The sequence below is a fragment of the Barbus barbus genome (assembly GCF_936440315.1).
Source record: "Barbus barbus genome assembly, chromosome: 31".
Taxonomy (NCBI): domain Eukaryota; kingdom Metazoa; phylum Chordata; class Actinopteri; order Cypriniformes; family Cyprinidae; genus Barbus; species Barbus barbus.
The window spans coordinates 2650678-2677867 of record NC_136759.1 but is presented as its reverse complement, the minus strand read 5'-3'; the positions used below and the strand labels follow the sequence as shown (position 1 = coordinate 2677867).

General features: G+C 34.4%; 2 protein-coding genes across 3 annotated transcripts in view; both read left to right on the top strand.

Annotated features, from left to right (window-relative positions):
• The window catches only part of LOC306851007 (claudin-19-like), a 564676-nt gene that overhangs the window by 229891 nt on the left and 307595 nt on the right, over nt 1-27190 (top strand). The gene's annotated exons all lie outside the window — the stretch shown is intronic.
• Nucleotides 504-27190, top strand: LOC306851533 (platelet-derived growth factor D-like). 2 transcript variants are annotated; one of them, XM_079387829.1, is made up of 7 exons: nt 504-1264; nt 12232-12442; nt 15760-15937; nt 20041-20094; nt 20290-20485; nt 20847-21061; nt 24959-27190. In XM_079387829.1, the coding sequence occupies exons 1-7, from the start codon at nt 1048-1050 to the stop codon at nt 25085-25087; spliced, it is 1200 nt and encodes a 399-aa protein (XP_079243955.1). In that variant the 5' UTR covers nt 504-1047; the 3' UTR covers nt 25088-27190. The 2 variants fall into 2 exon arrangements, with proteins under 2 accessions (XP_079243955.1, XP_079243956.1); XM_079387830.1 differs by having other exon boundaries at nt 12256-12442; nt 24959-27189.

The window sequence follows — 27190 nt, the reverse complement described above, 5'->3', positions numbered from 1 at the left end:
TATTTCCAGTGACAAATGAGCAGTAGTATAATTTTAGCATCAATAAATTTTACATAGAATCTAATTATGAGATATTTTTTTCTTTTTTTTTTCAAATAAAAAATATTGCTTTCAAACTTTAACAGAAAATTCTGAGATGGCATTTTTTTTAACAAATATTGCATTCTAACTGTAATTGCAGGCCAACATATGAATTCTGAGTTAATAGTTTTTCCATTTTAATAAATATTTTTAATGATTAGATTTAAACTGTAACAGAACATTGCAGGCCAAAATATGGAAATTAATTCTGAGCTGATAATTGGTAGCAACTTGCGGAATTAAACACACGTGATGAGGTCATGTGATAAGCGTACTACTGTTTGAAATGTTTATCTTCACGTACTATCTAACAAGTAGTAGGCAGTATACAGTGAGTTATTGTTCCAATAATTCAGATCCCAGAGCGGAAATGTCCTCATCTGATAAGGTGCAATTGTTCATGAGGAAGCCCTTAAGCAAGCACTTATTAAATGATATTCCTTCCCATTAGACTTGATAAACACTCTTATAGTAATTCACTGAGAAAGAGTTTGAACGCTGAATTCAAGTCATGGCCTGCAGTTTGCTGAATGCTTGAATCCCGTGCGTAACGCCGCAGCGTTCGTTGGTTCTCCTCAGGGAAACTCAAAACTTTCTTTGCGGCGAAACAAACAGGAAAAGAGTGGCAGCGTTACGCACCGAGGGAAAGTATTCCCGCAAACACTCGGGCGTTATTTCCTCGTCCTGACTGGATGAAGGGGGTCCAGCCCTCCTGGGCTTCCTTTCTTTCTCCTTCCATCTCTCAGCAGCTCAAGCAACCCGATCTTTCAGCAGGAGTTTGATGTGTGAACTCTGGGAATCCATCGGCACCCCGCGCGTTATTGTTGCCAGGACACTTTTCTCGCGTCCTCGGGTTTCCGTAAATGTTCAAGGAATGGAAAGTATTCTGGTGGAATTATAAGCTTGGGGTCAAACGGGACATAAGCAGATAAAGTCAGAGGTTTTGGATTCCGCGGTTTGGTTTATATGAACCTGTTCTCCGGATCTGAGGACGGGCAGCGCAGCGGTGGAAACCCCGGGTCCATGTGGCGCTTCTGGATCACGCATCAGCGGACGGTTCGGTTCCAAATCATGTGGCTGCTCGTGTGCTCCCTCATCGCGGCGCTGAGCGGTGAGAATTACGCCACACAGGCCCAGGTGATGTCCTCCAAAGCGCTGAGGACTTCAAACGCACGCAGCAATGGTGAGTTTGGAAGAGACGGTGACCCCAAAAGTCATTTAGGACACTTAGAAATGTCAAAGCGAGTGTCAACTGAGCTCAAAAGCTTCCTTTTTCATCCTTTTGAAGTCTAGTTGTCGTATTAAGCAACTTTTTAGTGCATGTATGAAGTTCACACAGGTGTTCTAGCTAGCAGGTGTAGTAGTTCATCGCATTAACTATCAACTTGTTCTAGTACTAAGCTAACAATATGTGGTATAAGAACGATTTGCTAACGTTACCTTGAAGTTATGAACACACCGTTCCTGAATGTTCTCTGAAAAAGTCGTGTTTGAAATGTTTTAATCTTTTTTTGTTTATGCACAAGTCAAATTTAGCAAACATCATGGGAATGTTCATTTTGAATGTTCTCTGAACCATGCAAAGGATGTTAGATAAACGTTGAACTAAAATGTTTCAGAAAAAAAAAAAAAACATTCCATAAAGTATCGTTTTAAACAAACATTTTTCTTGGCTGTCTGAAGGTTAAGGGAACATTCCATTTTATCATCTTGCAAAAATAAGAATGTCGCTTTTAAATGTTCTTTGAACGTTCTGAAACAACATTTAAAGAACATTCAACTAAAATATTTAAGAAAAATATTCTGTGAACAAAGCATTGTTTTAAACAATATTTTTGTTTGTTTGTTAGTTTTAAGTAAAAATTCAATTTAATCATTTTGCAAACTTTCAACTAAAATGCTTCATAAGAAAACATTCCATGAATGATGTATTGTTTTTAATGATGCATGTTTTAGAACCATTTTTCTTGGTTGTGGGAACATTCCATAGTATGATTTTGAAAGTATTATGGGAATGTTACTTTTGAACGTTCTGAAACAATTAGTAGCATTTGACAAACGTTACATAAACATTAAACTAAAATGCTTCGGAATAAAACATTCCACGATAAAGGTGTAGATGTTTTTGTGCTAATGTTATGAGAACGTTATTAAAGAACAGCTAATGTTAAACATTCTATTAACGTTTGTTCATAACTTTGAGAGAAACATAACAGAATGTAAAGAAGTTCTGAGAATTTGTTAGCTGTTTAACCACAAACAAGCGCAAAGTGGCTTTTTGCATTCATTGCATTCAACACCAGAACTATTATTTGATATTTCAAACCATGCAAGACTGTTTGCAGAGTGTTTTGCTTGTGAAAAGTGCTTGTGCTGTTTGTGTTTGCAATAAATGTCACTTGTATTTTATTATCTAATGCAGTGACATTTAGGCATTTTGTAGTCTGCTGAAATACTTTGACGGCAGTTACTTAAAATTAATTGCCAAATGCTTCAGACAAGTGCCATTAGTTGAGCTCAGAACTCTTGCTTTGATATTTTGGGATCTCATGAATGGCATTCAGACGTTTGGAAGTGCTGCAGATGCTTTCTGTGGTCACTGTGGATGTGAACAGGCATGAATGTTCCTCAGTTTTGGTTGATGATGTGATCAGCTGAAGCGTGTTATGACAGGTCTGCAGCTCTCTGATCGTCTCTGCTCGTGTCACATGCCTGATTTCAGCAGCGCTGTTCTTCTCGGCACTGAGTTACTGTGGTAGGAGGATCTTTAACCTGTTCCTGTACTCTTGTAGCTCAAACAGTAGAGTTTGATGCTAGCAACACAAGTCATGGGTTTGATTCCCAGGGAATGCATAAACTGATGAAAAGCTTGAATGCAGTGTAAACATTGCTCATTAAGATGTGATGTGATGAAAAGCTTGATTCCTTTGGGGACCTTTGAGGTCATCTTTGTGTGTGTGTGTGTGTGTGTGTGTGTTAGTTCTCCAACAGGTGTCTGACACCTGAATGTTAAAATGTTTACTGCAATATTATGGTTGTTGACCAATAACATGGATTTTTCCATCATTATGATTTTTACTATTTGGAATATTAGGAGTATAACATTTATTTATTTAGAATAATTTATGGTTCGTTTAAATAGTCTTGCAGTGCATAATTTGTAGTTTATACTTTTAATATTTCACTTTTTGCACTGCAAGACTATTTAAATGAACTATAAATTATTCAAAATATATTATATGTGATATATCTGAATCGGTTTTATTTTAGTAACACGAGAGTTACAATAATCTAAATATAAATAATCTGAGTCACAATTTAGTGATTTTGTTGTGTTTTAAATGTCCACAGTTTTTTCTTTTTGAGAAATGTTGCCTTGGCAACTAGCCAAAATAAATCGTGTTTTTTATTTAACTTTTTAGGTTTAGTTTTAGCTGCAATAACCCTGCTCTTAATTAATGAGAGCTTAAAAGTGGCATGTAATCTGGGTTTTACCATTGAGATTTTTTTAACATTTTTAATTTTAGTTAAAATTGTAGTAATTTTGTTGTTGTTTGACATTTTTACCTTAAAATTGCATGCATAATTATTTGCATGAATAAAAAATTGAAAGATTAAATAGTTTTACTTGAAACAATTGACACAGTTTGACATGTCAGCTATCCTTGCACAGGTGTGTGTGTGTGTGTGTGTGTGTATGATGTGGCTGTTGTGTTTGAGCATCTGTGACAGAATTGTTGAGCTGTGTGTGTGTGTGTGCGCGTGTGGTAAAACAGCTGAAATATAGTTATTTTAGGGCAGTGAGTCGCAGGGTGTCCTGGTTCACACCCAGCCATCAGTGATGAGGAATCTGGTGTGGGATTCCCCACAATACACACACACCCACTTCTGGAATTGTGGAAGGAATTATTGTTCCTGTTGCATTGTGTGTGTGTGTGTGTGTGTGTGTGTGTTGCAGGTGGTCTGATTTTGTATAAGTATATGAACAAAAAAAAGAGTCTTTAACTTAAATGTTTGAAGGTGTTTCCGTTTAGTCGTGTGTCATTTTTACATGCAGACAGGAGGATGCGTCTTTACTCGGCATATTTCTGTCTGTATCTCACACACAGCTGTCTGCTAGTCCACATTCTTTCATCGTTTCAAAGCGAAAACGCATCAGGCTCCAGTTATTCACTGTGTGTGTGTGAGATGGAGGAATCCATGACTGTAAAAGTAGATATAAACCTTGACAGACCAAATGACAGAGCCCTCAGTCTCAGATCTGTGTGATTAAGTCATTTGACGTGTGTGTGTGTCTCTCAGGGTGGGCATGTTTCAGCACTGGGTGTTTCATCTCCATTAGCTCAGTGTTTCCCTCATGAAATCACACATCTGTGAGTTGCATGTCTGTATGATGACACATCTCTTATTCCCTTTATATCTGTGATTTTATAGCATGCAAACAACTTCCTATTCTAGAAACAATGTTTTTGAAAGTGCACAAGTTAATTAGAGAAAAATAGATTGAATACTCTAAGCACTGCAGAATTTGATTGCCTGTCATTCACAATGTTTTGCAAATTTCCATTTTCTCTAAATATTCCCAGGTGTCTGCTTCGGCACTTTATTTGACAAAAAAAAAAAAAATGCAATGTTTTATTGTGAAGAGTGTTTTTTTTTTTTTATATATATATATATATATATAAAACAAATATATATTTTTATAATATATTTTCACGTGATTACCACACTTTTTGATGATAAATTTATATTAAATTTTAAAACGCAGAAGCCAGAAAAATAAAAAATTGTAAAAACATAATGCAGATATCATGGGGCCGTATCGTTGTTAAAATTGTTAAATTATTAATTAACTTATTGGATTACCCATGTTTTGTTTTTTTATAAATTAATTTGTTTTACACCGTAAAATGCAGAATCTAAAAAACAAAAATACTGTTCATAGATATCTAATCCTATAAATAAAAATTATTAGTAAAGTTTTAATTAGAATTTAAATTTTTTAACCACAGGTTTTGGCGATAATATTTGTATAAAACCATTAATTAAATAACCTTAGATATAAATATGTAGTAAACGTAAAAATTGACTTTACAAAAAATTGCATTGCTAAAGTTTTTAATTAAATTATCACAGTTTTTAGTTATACAATTATATAAAATAGGAAATAGAGAATCTAGAAAAATAGAATTTCTGAAAAAAATATAATGGAATTAGTAAAAAAAATAAAACAAAATTAAATAAAACAATTGTTTTCTAATATTGTTACAACTGTATTAAATGATGAAAGTTTTATAAATTCATAGAAATAAAAAATTGTTTTTGTTCATATACAGTACAGTACATCAAGAAAATCCAGAAAAATTAAAACAATATAGAAAACAGAATTTGGGGAAAAAGTACAAATGAAATTTGGGGGAAATAAATAAAACTGTTGTTATTTGTCCGAGTTATAGCATGGGTTGCTTAGCAAGGAGAAATGGCAGTTGCTCAGGTAGCAAACTTTGTTTGATTTGTTTGAAGTCAAATGCCATGTGAGTAAAGCACAAGGGGTGGAGGTGTATTCGGTATCCAGCGTGTGTGTTAATAAGAGCTGGCTTTCATGACACTGCAGTCGAGCACTAATTGGTTTACTTTCTCACGAGTGACGCGTTGAGTGTGTGTGTGTGTTGTCTACACACTCCTCATATTAAGAAGAATCTGATCAGGGATACAAAATAATGAAATGCACACAGAAACGCTTAATTATCTGTGTTGAGCGTGTTCTGTGCACTGAAGGCTTGTTTCCTGTGAGTTTTTATTTGTGCAGTAATATGTTTGTACTGTTCAGCATCAACGCCTTGTAAGGAATATAATCAGCTGCTTAAACTCTTTCCTTTCCCAAATTCTCCCAGGAACATAAATAATGCAGAAAAAAAAAACATTCTGCAAAGTGATTCAAAGTCAATCAATCAGAGAATATTGTTTACAGTAGCTCAAATATTACAGTATTATTCCAAAATCAAACTCGGTACAATCAAATAGGTTATTTTAAAAAGTAAACGGATTTCTGAACAGCAAAATAATTATGTACTTGAAATTAAATAAGGGTGTGGCTTGATTTATTGCCTAAATTTGTGGTTTGGTGAAATCAATACTAATCTTCTTCTCTTCCCCCTCTCCTCTCCTCTCCTCTCCTCTCATCAATTTGAATGCATTATAGTAATGAGAATTTGGGGGAAGTAATGTCAGTAGAATTTTTTTTTTTAAATTTACTGAATAATAAATAAATAGGCCTCACTTTCTTTGCAAAATATATATCATTTGAATGAATAAAATGCGTACAGACAAGTATATGTATTTGTATGCAATATTATGTATTTTATGCAATATCTAATTTTTAGTCATTTTGTTGTTTGTCTCATGTTTAGTAGTTTGTGTGTATATATATATTTTTTTTTTTTACAGTTGCAATAATTCTGATACATCATATTAAAATGAGAAATGATGCAACTAAATAGTTTTAGCTGATTTTTAATGTAGAATTTTATTCATTTTATGCAAAATATTTATTCATGAATTAATTTTATTTATGCAGCATTAACACAGGATTTTTCAATATGTTGGTAAATCATAAAATATATCAAAATAATCATATTTAAACAGAATTGGCTGATAATGCAGGCATGACAGCAAATACAGGAGTCTGTTAATGATGTTATTCAACTTCTTCACAATAAATCCTGGTGGAACATTTGGTTGCTATGGATATGAGAACATGCGTTCCAATAGAATATTAGTGCACTAATAAACTGAGGCGAGTGTGCTGATATAAAGTGTATTTTGTGTGGCTCTAGATGTCCAGAAATAGATTCTGCTCTGGGTTCCAACTGTGTAACAGTTTCAGCATGATCTCTCACTCAAGCACAGAGCAGCACGCGAGGTGAGAGAAACTACAAATAGATGGACTCGCATACACACACACACACACACACACACACGTCCTCAGGGTGGGAGTCTGAGTGTGTCGTGTTTCGATGCCTCTAAGTTCAGCTGAAGCTGTCTGACAGCGGGGTAACACACACATGCACTGATGAGTCATATGCCCGTGTTTGACCTCTGACCTCTAGCTGTCAATAGAAACGCATGTTTTCTGAACTCCTGTCCTAGGAAATTCTTCATGTCTTCAGATGGATTTATCTGTAAAGAAAATAGAGAGAAAAAGAAATTTTGCATTATTTTAATGGCTTTTTGCTTATGAAAAATATGGTTTCTTTTTTTTTTTCTTTTTGTTTTATAATTTATATTTTATTTTTAATTCAGTTTATTTTATATTTGTATTTTGTTATTTGTATTAATTTTTTATTTGACATTTTTGTATTTATTTCTAATTTTGGAATAAAATATGATCTAGGCATGTTTTTATTTTATTGTAATTAGTTGAGTATGTACGTATGCATAGGTAGGTATTTATTTGTTTTATTTTTATTTTTTTTGAATGAAATATGACCTGGGCAAGATGGAAGAATAAAATTGTTCACTCTCAGCATCTAGCTCTGAAAATCGAAATGTACCTTTGTTGAAATATAGAGAGAAAGAAACCGAGACAGAACACGAGACACAAATGAATGTTGTTATGAACTGGTCAAATGTATGATTTACTGTTTAGTTCTTGTTGAGATATCTGTTGAGTATATTTGAGTCGTGGAACTGTTTCTCGTGTTTTTCCTACAACCACTGATGGTTGCTATGATGTTTTATTTTTATGTACACTAGCAGTCAAAAGTTTTTGAACCGTAAGATTTCGAATTTTTTTAAAAGAATTATCTTCTGCTCATCAAGCCTGCATTTATTTAATCCAAAGTACACCAAAAGCAGTGATAATGTTGTGAAATTTAAAATGACTTTATTTGAATATATTTTAAAATATAATTGATTGCTGTGATCAGTGTCACATGATCCTTTAGAAGTCATTCTAATGTGCGGATTTACTGCTCAAGAAATTTTTTTTTATTATTATTATCAATATTTAAAATTTGACCAAAAAAAACACTTTTTTTTTTTTTCAGGGTTCTTTGAATTGAAAGAGGCAAAGATCAGCATTTATCTGAAATAAAAAGCTTTTGTAACATCATACACCATACCACTCAAAAGCTTGGAGAAAAGCTTGGAAATGTCGAATGTTACATCATTCATCAAAGGAACCTGGAAAAATTCTACTCATATTTTATTTTTATGTTTTTATTATGTTTTCAACATAATAATAATAAATGTTTTTTGAGCAGCAAATCAGAATATTAGTATGATTACTGAAGGATCATGTGACTGGAGTAATGATGTTACAAATGTAGCTTTGAAATCACAGGAATAATAAAGCAATAAGCCCCGTGAAGCCGTGGTTTTATAACAGCTAAGGAGTGTTAGGCATGATGCGAAGCAGAGAATCAAGGACCGGAACCATCCGTTTTATAAATTACATTTTAAAATGCATTCAAATTGAAAATGGTTAGTGTAAATAGTAAAAATATTTTCAAAATGTTTAATTTTGCTGTATTTTGGATCAAATAAATGCAGGCTTGGTGAGCAGAAGAGACTTTTTAAAAACAAAAAACTGTTCAAAAACCTTTGCCTGGTAGTGTAAATTAGTGTGGTATCAACAATTTCTGATAAACTTGAGCCTAAAAGGCAAATTAAAACAAAATGAACTGTAACTGATAGCTTTATATGTCAATCAGACAGTTTCTTCCTGTCTAAGTGGGTGGTTCTTGACCAGGATGACCTTCATTGTGAGCCAGACACAAACACACACACAGAGGCAGGCATTATTCAATGCATGTCGCTCTTCAGCGATAGAGAAGTATGTCTGTTCAAAACACTTCAATGCTGCACACATCTTTTGATGTTGTATAATGAGATCAATCTATTATTTATTCTGACTTCTGGCTCATTTATCACGGGCTAAATTCTTTTGACTCAATTCTAAGGCACAGTTTTGAACTGCAACAAGCTCAGTAAAAGCAATCCATCCTGGATGGCATAGAGCATTATTTTAATAATATATGTACATTATTAACATTTCAAATTAGCTTTTTTTTATTAGTTTTTTAAATATTACTAATTGGGTTTAATTTATTAATTTTTTTTACATTTATGATTTAAACTTATTTCAGTTAGTTGCCAATGCTAATGCATTTAATTTTCATTTAAGTTTTTAATTGAATATGTATATATTTTTAAAATTATAAAAAAATATATTAAAGTTTCACCTACATTTCAATTAACTGAATTGTTTTTGGATAGTTTTTAGTTAACGGTCTTAACATGGAGCAGACAAATGCTAGAGAGATTATAATATATACTTGTAATTTACTTAATACAAGAACTGAATGATAAAACAAAATAAATCTAGTTAAAAATTAACTATATTAAAAATACTTGTAATGTACTTAATACCAGACCTGAATGAGAAATCAAAATAAATCAAGTAAAAAATTGACCATATAACCTAATTAAATATACTTGTAATTAAACAAATCAAACAAATCAAATCGTTAAAAATGAGCCATATTGCTTAAATTGTAAATAAACTTAAAAGAACGTAAAGATAACTAATGAAATGTAACTGAAAATTGACCATATTACAGTAACTAATTAAACGTACTTGTAGTTGACCTAATTCCAGATAATTTACTGATATAACAAGTTAAATATTGACCATATTACATAAATTTACTTGTAATTTAACACCAGAACTTAATGATAAAACAAATTAAATCAAGTTAAACATGACCTATATTACCTTATTAAACATACTTGTAGTTCACTTAATACCAGAATTAATGATAAAATAAATTAAATCAAATGAAAAATGACCGTATTACCTAATTAAATATACTTGAGCAGAACATGATGATTAACACATTAAATTGAATTAAAAATGTACCTAATTAAATGTATACTTAATCCAGATACTAATGATAAAACCAAGTAAAAAATGGACCTTTCACCTAATTTGTGTGTGCTGTATATTTTTATTCTTATCAGATTATTGTTAATTGCTAAGTAACACGTTTAAATCATTCATGAGGTTCTCTTTCTGTTGGGATCTTGTCTTAGAAGTGTGTACTGTATTCAGTAGACAGTGAGGCAGCTCTCTACTTTTTGAAATATAACCTACTTTCTTCTGTCCTGATGCCTGTCATGAACATTTCATCTGATGTATTTAGCTCTTCTCAATAACAGATGACAGCTCATATTTTAACACACCAAACTTTAAGAGCTTTTAGAACTGTGTGTGTTTGTGATGAGTGTGTATGTACAGTGTGTATTTGTTGTTAGAAAGTTGAAGCAAATTGGTGTTAAAGAAGTACGGTGTGTGTGAGATTGTGTAAATGAGGCTGTTAAACTCAAAGCTGCTAGACTGTCTGTCAGTACCACACTTGTAGAAGTGACATAAGCGAGTAGTGTGTGTGTGTGTGTGTGTGTGTGTGTGAGAGAGCTACACCGGCCTTATTCCTGTGTATTAAGTTCATTTAAAAGCTCATTGGTCAGCAGGTTGTCATGGTGATGGATGGTGGCCCTGTTCCTGCAGTATAGCCATAATCAAGTGTTTGCTGCATGCATGGATCAGTAATCTGTGTGTGTGTGTGTGTGTGTGTGTGTGTGTGTGTGAGAATGGTGGTCCTTGAGTCAAGGAGCTTTTGGAAATGAAAAAATCATCATGGCTGCATCATTTTGACTTCATATCAGGTCACCATCCATGTCGTCACTTTCGTTTAGCGAACCATGAATTCTTTTGTTTTCTTTACAGCCATCAGATGTGCTCATTGGTCTGATTTAAAGTTTCATGAACTGTCACACTGAATGATCTTTGTTTTCCTGTTGCATAACATCTGCTATTTTTAATATTTTACTTTTGTGGGCTAAAAGCATGTCTTGTCTTTTTCTATCGACCTGTCACCATTTCTGTCTTGCTTCTCTTGTGTTGCTCATGTTTGTGTGTGTTTGTGATCTGTCGGAGATTCTGTGGTCCATTTCAGTGAAATCAGTTCAGATATTAAGCTCAAATTCTAATAATGAATTGACTAATAGTTTGTGCTGAAGAGAATCAGAAGGGATTTCCGGTTATTTCTTTATAATCAGATGTTAATTCTGTTCACTTTTCTGAAGTGAATCAAGTGATTCATGTTCTTCCCCCAAAAGAATCAAAAGTGATTTTTTTTTTTAAGCGAATCAGGAGTCAGTTCAGATCACTTCCCAAAAGAATGTGTGTAAACTCACTTCACTTCCTGAACAGAATTCAAAAAGAATTCAGCTCTTTTTTTCTGAAGAGAATCAAAAGAGACTTATTCTTTTCCTGAAGAGATTTAGAAATGAATTTGGTTATTTTTTTGGGAGCGAATCAGAAGTGAATTTGGGTCACTTCAGAAAGCGCATCAGATGTAAATTCACGTCACGTCATGAACAATTAGAATTTCATCAAGTTCTTATTATAATAAGATTCAGAAGCATGTGAAGTTAATTTTTCTTTAGCTCTTTTCCTGAAGTGAATTATAAGTTGAACTAAGGTTGTTTTCTGTAATAGAATCGGAAGTGAATCCAGATCATTTCCCAAAGAGCATCAGAAATAAATAAACATCAGTTACTGAACAGAATTAGAAGTCTTTTATTTTGTAAAGAGAATTAGAAGTGAATTTAGTTTACTTTGGATCTGAATAGAATCTAAAATGACTTGTTCTTTTTCTAAAAAAAAAAAGAGAGAGGGAGAAAAGTGAATTGGGTTAATTTCCTGAGGGAAATCAAAAATGAATTAAGATCACTTCACAAAGAGCATCAGAAGTAAATTCACTTTACTTCCTTAACGGTACTAGAAGTGACTTAAGTTCTTTAAATGAAGACAATTTTGAATGGAACTCATTTGCTGTGGATATAAAGTTAAAGCACTTTACATCCACAGCAAATGGATTTGTTTCAAAATTGTCTTCATTTGTTTCCTCAAAAGAATTAGAAGTAAACAGGTCTATTTTTAAGAGAATTCTGAATTTATGCTGTTTCTGAACTGAACTGAAATGAAACGGATTCTAACCTGTGTATGTGTTGTATTTGTGTATATATGTGTTTGTTTGTTTGTCTCCGAGAGTAAACGCACTAACCTGTCCAAGTTGTGACCAGTAACAGACAGCAATCACCTCACAGACTTGTACCGGAAGGAAGAGGTCATAATGGTCAAGAGCGGAGGTCATGTCCAGAGCCCGCGCTTCCCCAGCTCTTACCCCCGCAACCTGCTGTTGTCATGGAAACTGCTCTCGCCGCCCAACACGCGCATCCTGCTGGAATTCGATGCTCAGTTTGGACTGGAGGAGGCAGAGAGTGGAGTCTGCAGGTGAGGGCGGAGCTTAAGAATGGATGAGTACATGAATAATGAATTAAATCTATTTAAGGGTTTTCAGTGGACGACAAATGTTTTCAGGTGAAGGTGGAGCTTAGGAATGTTAAGTACGTGAATAATAAATTAGATCTATTTAAGAGTTTAAGTGGAGGCAGAGAATGCAGTTTTCAGGTGAGGGCGGAGCTTGAAAATGGATGAGTTCATGAATAATGAATTAGGTCTATGTAAATGTGTTAAGTGGAGGAGGAGAATGGAGTCTGCAGGTGAGGGCGGAGCTTTAGGGTGGATGAGTTCATGAATAATGAATTATGTCTATGTAAATGTGTTAAGTGGAGGAGGAGAATGGAGTCTGCAGGTGAGGGTGGAACTTTAGGGTGGATGAGTTCATGAATAATGAATTATGTCTATGTAAATGTGTTAAGTGGAGGAGGAGAATGGAGTCTGCAGGTGAGGGTGGAACTTTAGGGTGGATGAGTTCATGAATAATGAATTAGGTCTATGTAAATGTGTTAAGTGGAGGAGGAGAATGGAGTCTGCAGGTGAGGGTGGAACTTTAGGGTGGATGAGTTCATGAATAATGAATTAGGTCTATGTAAATGTGTTAAGTGGAGGAGGAGAATGGAGTCTGCAGGTGAGGGTGGAACTTTAGGGTGGATGAGTTCATGAATAATTAATTAGGTCTATGTAAATGAGTTAAGTGGAGGAGGAGAATGGAGTCTGCAGGTGAGGGTGGATGAGTTCATGAATAATGAATTAGGTCTATGTAAATGTGTTAAGTGGAGGAGGAGAATGGAGTCTGCAGGTGAGGGTGGAGCTTTAGGGTGGATGAGTTCATGAATAATGAATTAGGTCTATGTAAATGTGTTAAGTGGAGGAGGAGAATGGAGTCTGCAGGTGAGGGTGGAACTTTAGGGTGGATGAGTTCATGAATAATGAATTAGGTCTATGTAAATGTGTTAAGTGGAGGAGGAGAATGGAGTCTGCAGGTGAGGGTGGAACTTTAGGGTGGATGAGTTCATGAATAATGAATTAGGTCTATGTAAATGTGTTAAGTGGAGGAGGAGAATGGAGTCTGCAGGTGAGGGTGGAACTTTAGGGTGGATGAGTTCATGAATAATTAATTAGGTCTATGTAAATGAGTTAAGTGGAGGAGGAGAATGGAGTCTGCAGGTGAGGGTGGATGAGTTCATGAATAATGAATTAGGTCTATGTAAATGTGTTAAGTGGAGGAGGAGAATGGAGTCTGCAGGTGAGGGTGGAGCTTTAGGGTGGATGAGTTCATGAATAATGATTTTGATCCATTTAAAAGTTAAGCTGAGATGGAGAATGGTGCTTTCAGGTGAGGGTGGAGCTTCAGATTTCATGAGTAATGAATTAGATTTGTTTACAGGTTTTAAGCAGAGGCAGAGAGACAGATGGTGCTTTGCATCGAAGCATTCATGAATAATGGATCAAAAAGTGTAATTTTGACTCGTTGGGTTGGTCTATATGGTAAACGTTTAACAGTTTAACAAGCATCTAAACCTAAAGCCCTTTACATAGCTATACATCTGATTAATTCATAGGAACGTTGATCCAGGACCTCCAGGCGCATGTCCTACATGCTTAAATCATGTTGTAACACGTGGGAGAGAATAACAGGTGTGGTTCTCAGATTCCTGTGGTTCTCATTCTGTATTTCTGGACTAGAAATAAAGGCCTGAAGAGTTAAAACATGATATGAATATTTAATGAGCAGAAAGCCAATCAGAGCGAGTGTGTGTGGGGTGAGACTCAGGTTACGGGTTTGTCCTTGAGGTTCGAGGTTTTACCGTGAATCTGATACTTTATTTAGACCCTCGAGACTAAAAATACAGCAGGAAAAACCACAGATGAGAGATGAAGTGAATTTATAGGATGAGAAAGAGGCAAGAAGTGAAACAAGGACAAAAAAAAAGAAACTTAATGTATTATTTTTCTGTGTAAAATCGAATAATATGTTATAGATAAAAGCATGATGTCACATCAGATTACCAATTACTGCATTGCCAGTGTGGGAAGGTTACTTTGTAAATGTAATAGGTTACAGATTACAAGTTATCCTACTTAAAATGTAATTAGTGTAAATTTTCAATTACTTTATTAAAGTAATGTAACTGATTACTTTGATTACTTTTCTAAATTCCTAATGTTTTCAACTGTTAATGACTTTCAAACATGTAAAGCAGACAGGGTTAACCTTACAGTAGTTCTCAACACTGATTACTGTCAGACTTTCAAAATCCTTCATCACTTGAATTAAGATTATAATATTTTAACTTTAAAGGAGACATTGGATGGCAAGTATCTTCATTTGCATATAAATGTGTCTTGGCAGTGTGTGGACACAACCACCCTACAATGATAAAATTTTTAAAATTATAAAAAGCCCTTTTTTTAATCCCCCAAAAAGCTAAACAGTCTCAATTATCAAGCCATTTTGATTTTGGAGTGAATAACAAGTGCTCTCTTCCACCTTCAATACCGTGACTGAGGTGAGACCCTTGAGCAAGAACCGAACCCCCAACTGCTCCCCAGGTGCAAAAAAATAATAAAGCGCATACATAAACCCATATAGGAAATATAAGAGTTATCGGATAAGCATGTTACAGTATAAACTTCTGAAACATTGGTGTGTACTATTTCAATTTATAAAAGAAATCAATTAAATCTGTATGTGTGAGAAAAATCTGATGTAACCCTTTGTAATCTTTAACGTTTTCCTAAGTAACTGTAATTTAATTACACATTTTTTTCTTAGTAACTGTAACTAATTACTTTCATTTTGTAATTCCGTTACATGTAACTAGTTACTCCCCAACACTGTGCATTGCTGATCATGGTTTTGTGTGTTACTGTATGTATCCTGTGTGTATTTATATAAAGCTGAAATAATAGAAAATATAAATAAAATTAGATGAAGAACTTTAATTAGAATAAATTAGAAATGTTGTATTGGCAACAAACTAATAAAAATAAATGAAAGCTAATAAAACTTACAAAACCACACAACAAAATTGCTAAAACTTAAAGTAAAATTAAAACCGAACTGAAAATATGCAAATAACAGCTAATTCAAAATACTAATATATACTATAGTAGCATATAAATAAAACTAAATTGTAATTGTGATAGCCAAATCACTACAGATATTATAATCATATGAATTTTTATCTAATCAAATGTATTTGAGGAACAGAAACCATGCATTTTTAAAGCCCTGCAGATCTGCTTGATCAGGTGTTTATGCTTCACCTGTGCAGGTGATGTACTGACAGCTTTGTATGTTGCAGGTATGATTATGTGGAAGTGGAGGATATTTCTGAAACCAGCACCATCATCTGGGGCCGCTGGTGCGGTCAAAGAGCTCCATCACGGATCACATCCAAAACAAACCTCATCAAAATCACCTTCAAATCGGATGATTACTTCGTAGCAAAACCAGGATTCAAAATCTGCTATTCACTGCTGGTGAGTTTCAATGCTGTTTGCATCATGGCTGATTATTTTTTTTAAAGAAATTAATACTTTTGTTCAGCAAGGATGCATTAAATTGTGTCAATCAAAAGTGTCAGAAAAGACATTTATAATGTTACAAAAGATTTATATTTCTAATAAATGCTGTTCTTTTGAACTTTCCATTCATCAAAGAATCCTGAAAAATAAAATGCATCAGTTTCCACAAAAATATTCAGCAGTTTTTAACATTGATAATAATCAGAAATGTTTCTTGAGCAGTAAATCAGCATATTATTATGATTTCTGAAGATCATGTGACACTGAAGACTGGAGTAATGATGCTGAAAATACAGCTTTGATCACAGAAATAAATTATATTTTACAATATATTCACACAGAAAACAGTTATTTGACATTATAATAATATTTCACAATATTGCTGTTTTTATTGTAGTTTTGATTACATAAATGCTGCCTTGGTGAGCAGATGAGAACACATCTTAACCCCAAAAGTGATATAAAATATTACACACACAGATAAAATCAGGTAAAAAGAATAGTTGGTCTAGAACAAGAACTGTTTGTTTCATATCAGGTTTATTTGCTGTAGCTGTTGTGCACGCGCTGAAAAGCGGATGCAATTGGATGGTGGAACGATAGCAGATGGTGTGAGAAATATTTGACAACATTTATTGGGACTAAAGCCATCCTGCTTTACACCTACTCGTGGCTTTTTTTCTCCACGCAGGGCAAAACGGCGATAATCTGGTGCTAGCTGCTAGCATAAATATGCAATATGTTTTCTGTGAGTGTAAAACTGTAAATTTGTACCTTTCCATTAGAGCTCATACTGGGAATGAAAACGGAGACCTGCGCTGAACATAAATGTGATGAAACTTATTTTAAGCATTTTAACTGGGTTGTGTGCAAAACTGGCAATGTTGAGGAGCTGTGGATGGTTGCCAAGGTGTTGCTATGCAGTTTCTTAAAGTAACAGCTTCTTACCTGAAATGCTTTTTTACCTCAGTTTAATTTACAAAAGTGTGGCTTAAGACATTTGTTTCTGAGCCAGAATAAGACAGAGAGGTGTGAGCGACAGTACAAGAATTGAGAGACAGTGAGACTGAAGTGAACGTGTGAGTGTGTAAAAACACTGATGTAATGCAGAAACATCCACCCTGTCTTAATTGAGTTGTCTGAGCTTAGTTCTGTGTCTTTATCGCATATACATGGAGAAGCTCTATAATGAGAAATGACAGCTAAAAACAGGGGTCATCAAACTTGATCCTGGAGGGCCGGTGTCCTGCAGAGTTTAGCTCATACTTGCCTCAACACACCTGCCTGGACGTTTCAAGTATACCTAGTAAGACCTTGATTAGCTGCTTCAGGTGTGTTTGATTAGGGTCGGAGCTAAACTCTGCAGGACACCAGCCCTCCAGGACCAAACTTGATGACCTCTGGCTAAAAACATGTCTAAAATGTTCTCACCCTCAGGCCATCAAAGATGTAGATGAGTTTGTTTCATCATCAGATTTGGAGAAATGTGTCAATGCATGACTTGCTCAGCAATGGATGCTCTGCAGTGAATGGGTGCCGTCAGAATGAGAGTCCAAACAGCTGATAAAAACATCACAATAATCCACACCACTCCAGTCCATCAGTTAATATCTTGAGAAGACAAAAACTGAAACAAATCCATCAAGACGTTTTAACTTCAAACCGTTGCTTCCATAAATCAATAATATTGCTTCCTCCAGTGAAAAAGTGTTCTGGTCTGAATCAGGAGAGAAATCTGCACAAATCAAGCACCGTTTACAAGCCAAAACGGCTCTAAACAAAATATGTGGGTGGGATTTGATGTGAGAAACAACAGGAGATGGGCTTTTTTTCACTGGAGGAAGTGTTATTATGAGTTATGGACTAGTATTTTAGCCGGAAGCAAGAGCGCAGAGCATCCTTGCTGAGACACTGATGCAATGCAACGCAACATTTCTCCAAATCTGATGAAGAAACAAACTCCTCTACATCTTGGATGACCTGAGTTTGAGGACTTTTTTAGCAAATTTATATTTTTGAGTGAACTACTCCTTTAAGGCTGTTGGTGTCTGTTAATGGCACAAACAGATGTGGAGAGTTTCTCTTCAGGAAGATGATGTTTGTTTCATAGACCTTCTGTAAGCATTGTTTCATGTTCTTGTATAATATGGTCCAGTTTCCAACGGTGATGTTTGTTCAGCTTCTCTTTGTTTGTAGATCATAATTGTGCCTTTTTGTTCAAGGTCTTTAACTATAATTAGAGAATTCTCCTTGAATGTTTTTAAGATTGGCGTCTTTGATGTTCATTGTCATAAACTAATGATGCATGATGGGTTTTATTTTATATTAGTTTATTTGTATTCTGCTGAAGGCTTGTTGACCTAAATTAGGATAATTTTAGAGAAAAATCCATGTCATAATTCCCAAATCAACTTCGCACACATCATTCTGCTGTTTTAAAGTGTTATTTAACTTGATTATCTAACCTAAAGTTCATGTAAAGTTAAATATTTAAATTAAGTGATGAATAATATGTTAACACATTTCTGAGTGAGACTGAATATGCAGCATGAATTTTATGTGGTTTATTGTAGAGAAATGATATGTGTGATTATAAGTTGCATGTGAATTAGTGTGGTTGGTAACATTGTTTCTGAACAGTCTCTTACCAAGGCTGCATTTATTTGGTCAAAAATACACTAAATACAGTAATATTGTGAAATATAATTACAATTTAAAATAACTTTCCTATTTTAAAATGTAATTTATTCTTGTGATGCTCTATAATTGTGCATTATTAGTCCCAATAATAGCATTTCATTCATTTTCTGCTATAATATAATTTTCTCCTCCTGCTTAGCCATGGTCATGTCAGCAGAGACGTAGTTTCAGAGGTAGAGCAAGTTATTCTATTTTGATGAAAGATTATTTTTCTTTCAAAACCGCATGCACTGAATCCTGCACAGTAAGACCAGGAAGATGTTTAGCAGGTAAACGAGTCACATGGTTGAACCCTGCAGCTGCTGGACTTCAGGTTCAGGGGTGGCAGTTTGTTCGGTCGGATCCGTCATGTGTAATTCCCTGAATCTGCGGTATTCCTGACATTTACACATTCCTGTTCTGCTCCGGACGTTTCTGTAGGACACGAGCTGTGTGTGTGTGTGTGAGACATCAGAGGCCGTAGAGACGTGATCTCTGATGGGAAACATCATCATAACAGACCGCCTGCGACCTCTGACCTCCTTCTATTGTTTGCATTGCCGCAGGAGCAGATTTATGTAACGAGAGTTGCAGCACAAGGAAGTGTATTTTCAGAGCACATGGAGGTTTTAAAGTAAACTGCAGGGAAAAACAGGGAACATGTCAGTCTTCATGGTTTTGCATTTAAATTTCTTCATTTGTTTTATTTTCAGCAACAGTTTCATTAGTAACTGTTTTGTTTTTCATTTTTAGTTTTCTATATATATATATATATATATATATATATATATATATATATATATATATATATATATATATATATATGTATATATATATATATATATATATATATATATATATATATGTGTGTGTGTGTATATTATATACACACACACACACACACACACACACACACATATATATATATATATATATATATATATATATATATATATATACCCACTGTTTTTATACCAATGATAGTTGCAATATACAATAAGCAATGCTGTTCTAAACACACTGTCTATATTCTGTCCATCTCTCTTTCCTCGTTATTGCTGTATAACAGTGGAGGTGGATTGATGGTCTTGTTAATTCGGGTCTCCTGATGGTGGTGTAATGTTGACCTGTTGTTTACGGCCAGGTTTAAATGTCAGCGCTGTGATGTCTGTAGCTCCGCCTCCTCAGCCGTTGACATCCTGAGTGATGATTCTCATCTGAGCGATGGTGTTTGTGTTGCTGATTGCTGCTGCGTGTCAGGAGTGTTTCCAGTCACGACTTTCCCAGATTTCCCTCGCCGCTGATGTAGAATACATAAATTCCTGTGAAAAATGTATGAAACTGACAACAAAAGTTTGAAGTCTCTGCCCGTTTTTCAGGACAGCTCACCTCTCGCGTCTCTGACCAACTGGGAAGCAGTTACAGTGATGTCAGTAAGTATCACACACTTCTAGATGATGAAACATGGTCTTTTTAATTGAATTTTAGTGTCTGAGAAGCAGTTTTGACATTGTTTCTTCAGTAAACCCCAAATGGAGATGTTTAGCAGAATGTTCCCGCTGCTCTGGCGTATACAGAGCGGATGTGTTGCAGGAAAGTGGGATTTTACAGTGTGTGTGTGTCTGTAGGATTTCAGGGAGGTTTCTGGGACGGACACGCCGCTGTCTGCGGTCGCTCTGGACAACGACATCGCCAGCGTCAGCACGGTGGAGGAGCTTCTGAGACACATGAACCCCTTCACCTGGCAGGAAGACCTGGAGCAGCTCTACACGCGCACACACTACTACAGACCACGAACTTTCCACAACGACCGCAAACACAAGCGTGAGTCTCTCACACACACACAGAGTTTTTATGAGGCAGACGGTGGTGATTTCCTCCCGTCTCTTCATTTATACCTCCCTTCCTCTCTGTCCATCCAGAACAGATTGTGATTATGTGAGTCATAAGTGAGAGAATTTTTTCAAAACAACACACTGGAATGTTCTTCACAAAGTACACACACACACACACTGATCTTGCGGCCCTGATAAAGTTGAAACATTGTAGGTTTAAATGACTTTGCCAATGGAGGGTGTGCTTGTTAGGGTTTATATGTCTGCTTGTTTTTACTGGGATCAGGATGTAGTTTGATGTTGACTATGGTTGTAGTAAACCCATCCGTCTCGCTCTCTTTCCCTCTCAGTTGATCTCGACCGTCTCTATGACGACGTGAAGCAGTACAGCTGCACTCCACGCAATTTCTCGGTGAATCTCCGTGAGGAGCTGAAGGTGACCAATGCCGTGTTTTTCCCACGATGCCTTCTGGTGCAGCGCTGTGGCGGAAACTGCGCCTGCGGCACCGACAACTGGAACTCCTGCAGCTGCAGCTCCGGAAAAACCGTCAAGAAACTACACGAGGTATCCCACAATGCACTTTGATGAATGACTGTTTACAAACAGGTTTCCAAACCCTCCCTCTGTCTGCCATTGGTCAGTCGGACAGATAGTCCCGCCCCCAGACTCACTCCATTGGTTGAGTCCAGTGGTTGATAAAATACACAATTCAAGTACTCAGGTATTTGATACCCTAATAAAATAATACTCTAGTAAAAGCACTAGTACTCCTTGAGTAATAGTACAAAAAGCACTGATCGATAAACCATGTGTATTATTTATTCTAACCAGCATTAGTCAAGATTTATGCAGACATTTAATATATAGTGATCTGCAGATGAGCAAATGTTTTACTTTGTTAGCAAAACAGTGTTATTTTAGTATCATTAATACAGTAGTTTTTGTTCATATTTCGAGTTCAATTTAAATTTTTAGATTTTCCTTTTTCACTTTGCTATAGTTACGTTATGGTAATTTGTTGTGCATGTTTCATTTTTATTTATAAAAAAAAAAAAAAAAAAAAATATATATATATATATATATATATATATATATATATAAATTAAAAAATATATATTAGAATTTTTTTTTTTTTTTTACTTAAGTTATAGTAATTTTGGTTTTGCCTTTTTAAAAAAATGTCTGTAGTTTTTCATTCATTTTTAATTTTTTACTTTATTTACACTAAATGAACATGTGAAATGGTATGATTGATAGCTAAAACAATTTTGATATTTAATTTTTTAATATTTAAGTAACAATATTTTTTATCCATTTGTATTTACATTAAATCACCTAGCCTGTACAAACAGTGACATATGTGGACATATGGATAAAATGTATAAAATCAGATTTTTTTTGACAGTAATCAATACTAAATTTGGAATTAGTAACTTGCTTGTTTCAGGCGATCAATGGGGATAAACCGCTTGGCTTATTTTGCATGACTCGACTAAGAATCACTGCACTGAGATCAGTCTGATGCGAATCATTTAGTGTTATTTGTGAAGCGATTCACTGAAAAGAATCAGCTCGTTCAGGAATTGGATGTTGCTCTAGCAACTCAAAATGAGTGATTTCAGTGAAAACGAGTCGGCGTTTCAGCATGAAATGTTGAAGTTGTGAGTATTTGTGTGTGTGTGTATATACTGCTATGCACAGCATCTTATGTAGACATGGAATGGTGAATTCTGTTTGTTTTTCCTGTGGGGTTTGAGCGAGTGAAGTGTGTGTTCCTCTCTCTGCTTATCAGCTCCAAACACACACACATGCTGTACTTTGTGTATCTCTCCATCCATTCGCTTTCCATTATCCTATAGCTCTCGCTCTCTCTCGCACACACACTTTATTTTTACTTGTCTCTGTCTGCTGCTGTTTTCCTCTGTTCCGTTGTGACACTTGTTTTTCTGTGAGATTATCAGCAAATGACACATGAAATCCATCGACACACACACACACACTTTTATCTGAGCTGATGACAGCTGTAAAGTGTGCTGTCTGTCTGTCTGTCTCTTCTTTCCCCTGTTTTTTAATGTCCTTAAAATAATAAAACAAACGCACACACCTCCTCAGGTTTAATTAATAGGACAATAAAGGAATTCTCCTCCTCTGTGTAGGACACTACAGGAATATAGGTTTTATATCTATTTCATTTTAAACTTGTTCTTTTAGTTTAGTTATTTTTTCTTCATTTTTTACTATGTTCAGTGTAGGTTGGTTATTTAGTGTTTTCAGACTCTCAAGGTTGATATATCATATAATATATAACTGATATTTCAAATGTTTAACATGGTTATATTTTAAACATTTAAAGTATTTTTAATTATTACTATATGATAACTAATGTTAACAAATGGAACCCTTTTGTTAAGTGTTACAGAAATATGAATTCTTAAAACTAGAAAATATTATTATTATCATTTATTTTTGGTAGTAATTTATGCCACAAAATAATGTTGAATTAATTATTTTTTTTTTCCAGTGGCTGGTGTATGCATGTTCAAAAAGTATTACGAAACATTTATAAAAAATAATAAATTGTTTTAACAGCAAAAGGCTGATCATATGAAAAGTTGCACACTCCTCATTAGTCATTAATTTACATGTGTAAGATGATATGGTATGAAGTCTCTCTGATTTGATCAGGTAGTTGTTGTTCGTGACTCCTTCAGCTCTGTGTTTGTTGTCCTGTGACTCCAGTGAGATCAGCGCAATAGAGTCTGTGCTGTTTACTGTGTTTTTATTATTTTGTGCTGGTCACATGACTCATAACTCATATAAAACATCATTTCAGTTGCTGTGGTGCTGTAGATTCAGTAGCGGTGCAGGAACAATGAATGTTTTGAACAATTTGTTGACAGCCGAATAATATCTGCTGCACATCTCCAGCTCTGTGTGCATTCATCTACACTCTGCTTTACTGTATTAACACCATTAACTGAAGACACACAAACCTGAACCCAGTCTGACCCAATCTAGTGTTAATAATTGGAGTGAAGCCTCATGGAATGTCTGATGCATTCTGGGAGTTGTAGTTGCATATAAAGATGTGACATCAGCATGACCCGGGCAGCTGCAGAGTGATTGACAGCTGTCACAGAGCTGTCATTGTGCTGCTGTAGTGTAGAATAACAGAGTGTTACCCACGGCAACACCTGCTAAACGTGATTGGCTGCGGCTGTCAGTGCTGACTAATGTGAGAGAAACACACACACACAAATGTGAGCTTCGGTACAGAACATACGACACATCTAGAGGTCAAGGACGGATATCGATTGGTAAACAAATCAACTGATAAATCTCTTTTATTTTCTGCCCTGATCAAACAAACAAATATCACTGTGGCTCCAGACACACCTGCAGCTTTGGTTATTTTGATAAGGGATAAATATTGTAATAAACTGTTACAGTCATTCTTATGGAACGTTCTGGCTTTAATTCTACAAACAGCATCTGCTGCTTAATATTCATTAACACAGAAAATCACTTTGGACTTACTCTTCAGTTTATTTTGGAATGAAAACACAGTCAAAGTACGAGTATTACTTTACTTTTAAGTACGAGTATTATAATGTTTGCTGAGGTTTTTGTTTATTGTTATATATATATATATATATTAGTATTATTATTATTATTATTATTTTTATTACTGTTGATACAACTTGCAATAGAACCCAGAGCCTTACATTTAAGTTTCGTTGTGTATAAGCAAGGTTATTTTTTTGTTTTTATTTCTTGATCTTTATTTATATTTTTCTTAATTTTATTATCTTAATGAATTTTTAACATGTATAATTTTAACTGAACCAAATTTGCTGAATTTAAATTTTTACATTTATTAGTTTAAAAAATTAGGTGAATTTGATTTTGGTTTAATTCTTAAAGAATAAAATGAGTTAAATTAGATTTTAGATCTAATTTAGTTAATTTACTGACTGTTTTTACATTGTCTGTAAAGAATTTATTTTTAGTTAAATTAAGTTAAATTTCACTGAATTAATTTTTCACATTTAAAAAGTCGTGACATTTTATTTAGTTGTAAAAGCAACAAAAAAATGTTGAAGTTATTTGATTTGTTTAATTGTTAAATAAATGCAAAAAAGAAAACCAAAGCAAGTTTTGTTCTTTGTTATATTTAAGCAACAAAATGTGCAGATTTTGTTTACATTTAATTGTTAAAGAACAAAACTGTACATTTATTATACTTGAGCAAAAGAATTTCCTGACTTTTTTTTTTTTTTTTTTTTTTTTTTTTTACGTTTAGTTATAGTTGCATGTTTTTTAATTTATTTGGTTAAATTGGTTATAGTTAAAAAACAAATGCTAAATTTATTTGTCTCTTGCGTTTAGTTGTTGTAGTTAATAGCAAAATTGACTAAATTTCTCTTTTAATATTTCATATGTGTGTGTGTATGTTGTCAGGTGCTGAAGTTTTCTCCAGGTCCGAGTTTCTACAAGAAGAAAACACGAGCTCACTGGGTTCTGGAGGAGATTTACCTGCAGCATCATGAGAGATGTGACTGTGTGTGTCAGTCCAGACCGCCGCGATAAACACACACACACACACACACACACACACACACTGTACGCCATTCAGACGTATAGCTACAGGTCATGCATCAAAAACCCTATTAATAACACAAGACACACACACATCTTTTTTTTTTGTTTTCTGTGCAGTGTTGGGAGACTGATATCATGTAGCTTCTCTGTTTCAGTTTTATTTTTATGGTTTAGATGTTATTGTGTCCAGTGAAGTCACACGGAACTCACCAATGGAATGTAGATGAATATTAATGAGGCTTTTGCTCTCTGAGACCAATCAGACGTCAGAGCTCCCTGAAGGGGCGGATCCCTCACTAATCTGATCCAAGCCAGTGTTATTTATTTAAAGAACTGTCTGTCTTTTTATATCTGTGACCATGCTGTTGTATGTGGCTTTTTCATATTCTCTTTCTTCTCTGAGTGACTCTCATAAAAACACATTCATTTCTCCCCAAATGAAAAGAAACATTGTTTAAATTAGATAAAAATCCTATGTTAAGGTATGACATTTTTCATTTTCTATGCATTAATTTGACAAATAAACTCATTTAACCACTATAGAAGCTGGTTTCCTCTTTAAAAATATGATTCTGGAAGTCATGATTTTGCAAAATGCATCTCATTAGAGAATTTATCCCAATAATGGCTAAGCTGAGTCATACTGAGAAGCTTTCTCATAATTGAGTTTATTTTTGAGTAACGAAGGCATTACTACATGATTTTTTTTTCTCAAGTCATTATGAGAAATATTTTAATGTTTGATAAAATGAGAAAAGTCTTTACTACATGAAATTCTAAAATTTAAATGTCATTATTACATGAAACTTTCTCAAGTCATTATTATGAGAAATATTTGAGTTTTTATGAAAAATGTAATCGTTATTACATAGTCATTATTATAGAAAAGTTTTGAAATATTTGAATTTTTATGAGAACCTAAGTCATTACTACATTAATTTCTCAAGTCACTGTGAGAAATATTAGAATTTTTATGAAAAACCAAGTCATTACATGCAAGTCATTATTATAACTTATGAGAAATTTTGGAATTTTTATGGAAAACTAAGTAATTTCATGCAATTTCTTAAGTCATTATTATTAGAAAGTTTTAAATTTTCATGAGAAACCAAGTCATTACATGAATTTGTCTCGTCATTATTATGTGAATTATTTAAATTTTTACAAGAAACTAGTTCATTACATTAAACTCGTCATTATTATGGGAAAGTTTTAAAATATTAGAATTTGTACGAGAACCTAAGTCATTACTATATTAATTTTTCCTCAAGTTGGTATGAGAAATGTTTGAGTTTTTATAAAAAAAGTCACTATTATGAGTGTCTTGAATTTTTATGAGAAATGAAGTCATTATTAGCTAATTTTTCTCAAGTCACTATGAGAATTAATTTTTTTTAACAATTATGAGACTTTTTTTTTTTTTTTTACGGAAAACATTACATGACAATCCATTACGTGAATTTTTCCAAGTCATTATTAAGAGAAATATTAGAAATTGTATGAAAACCCAAGTCATTATTACATACATCTCAAGTCATTATGAGAAATGTTTGAATTTTTGAAATAAACGAAATCATCTAGAAATTTTGGAAGACATTTTCAAGAGACGCCAAGTCATCACATGAAATTTTGTCAAGTCTTTATTATAGATGAAGATGTAGATGAAAGTGGTCTGTTGATGTTTCATCAGCCAACAAAAGCGCTTGACGTTTCCAGTGATATAATTGTGTTGCATATTTCTTCAGATGACATGATGTTCTCTGGGTGACCGGCTCCAGCAGCGTCTCGCTGTAAATCCGTGGGCCTTCCTCTGTTCCCTGATCTCAGTTTCATTTAGCGGCGGCCCTGCGGGACTCGTTCATTCTGCTGTAAGCTCCGCAGGGACGGATGTTGACGGTGTGGATTTAGTCTTTAATTGCGAGGCTTTAAAGTGCTTTTATTAAACTTTTAGACACGCAAAATGAAACCAATGATTCTTTCTCGTCTGTGGAGTACAGAGTGTTTCTAGCGCATGTCTGATTCCTGTCAGCTCGACCGTTTTCAACATGTATCGTCTCATAAAACCACAAAAATAAAAGAATTGTCATGTTT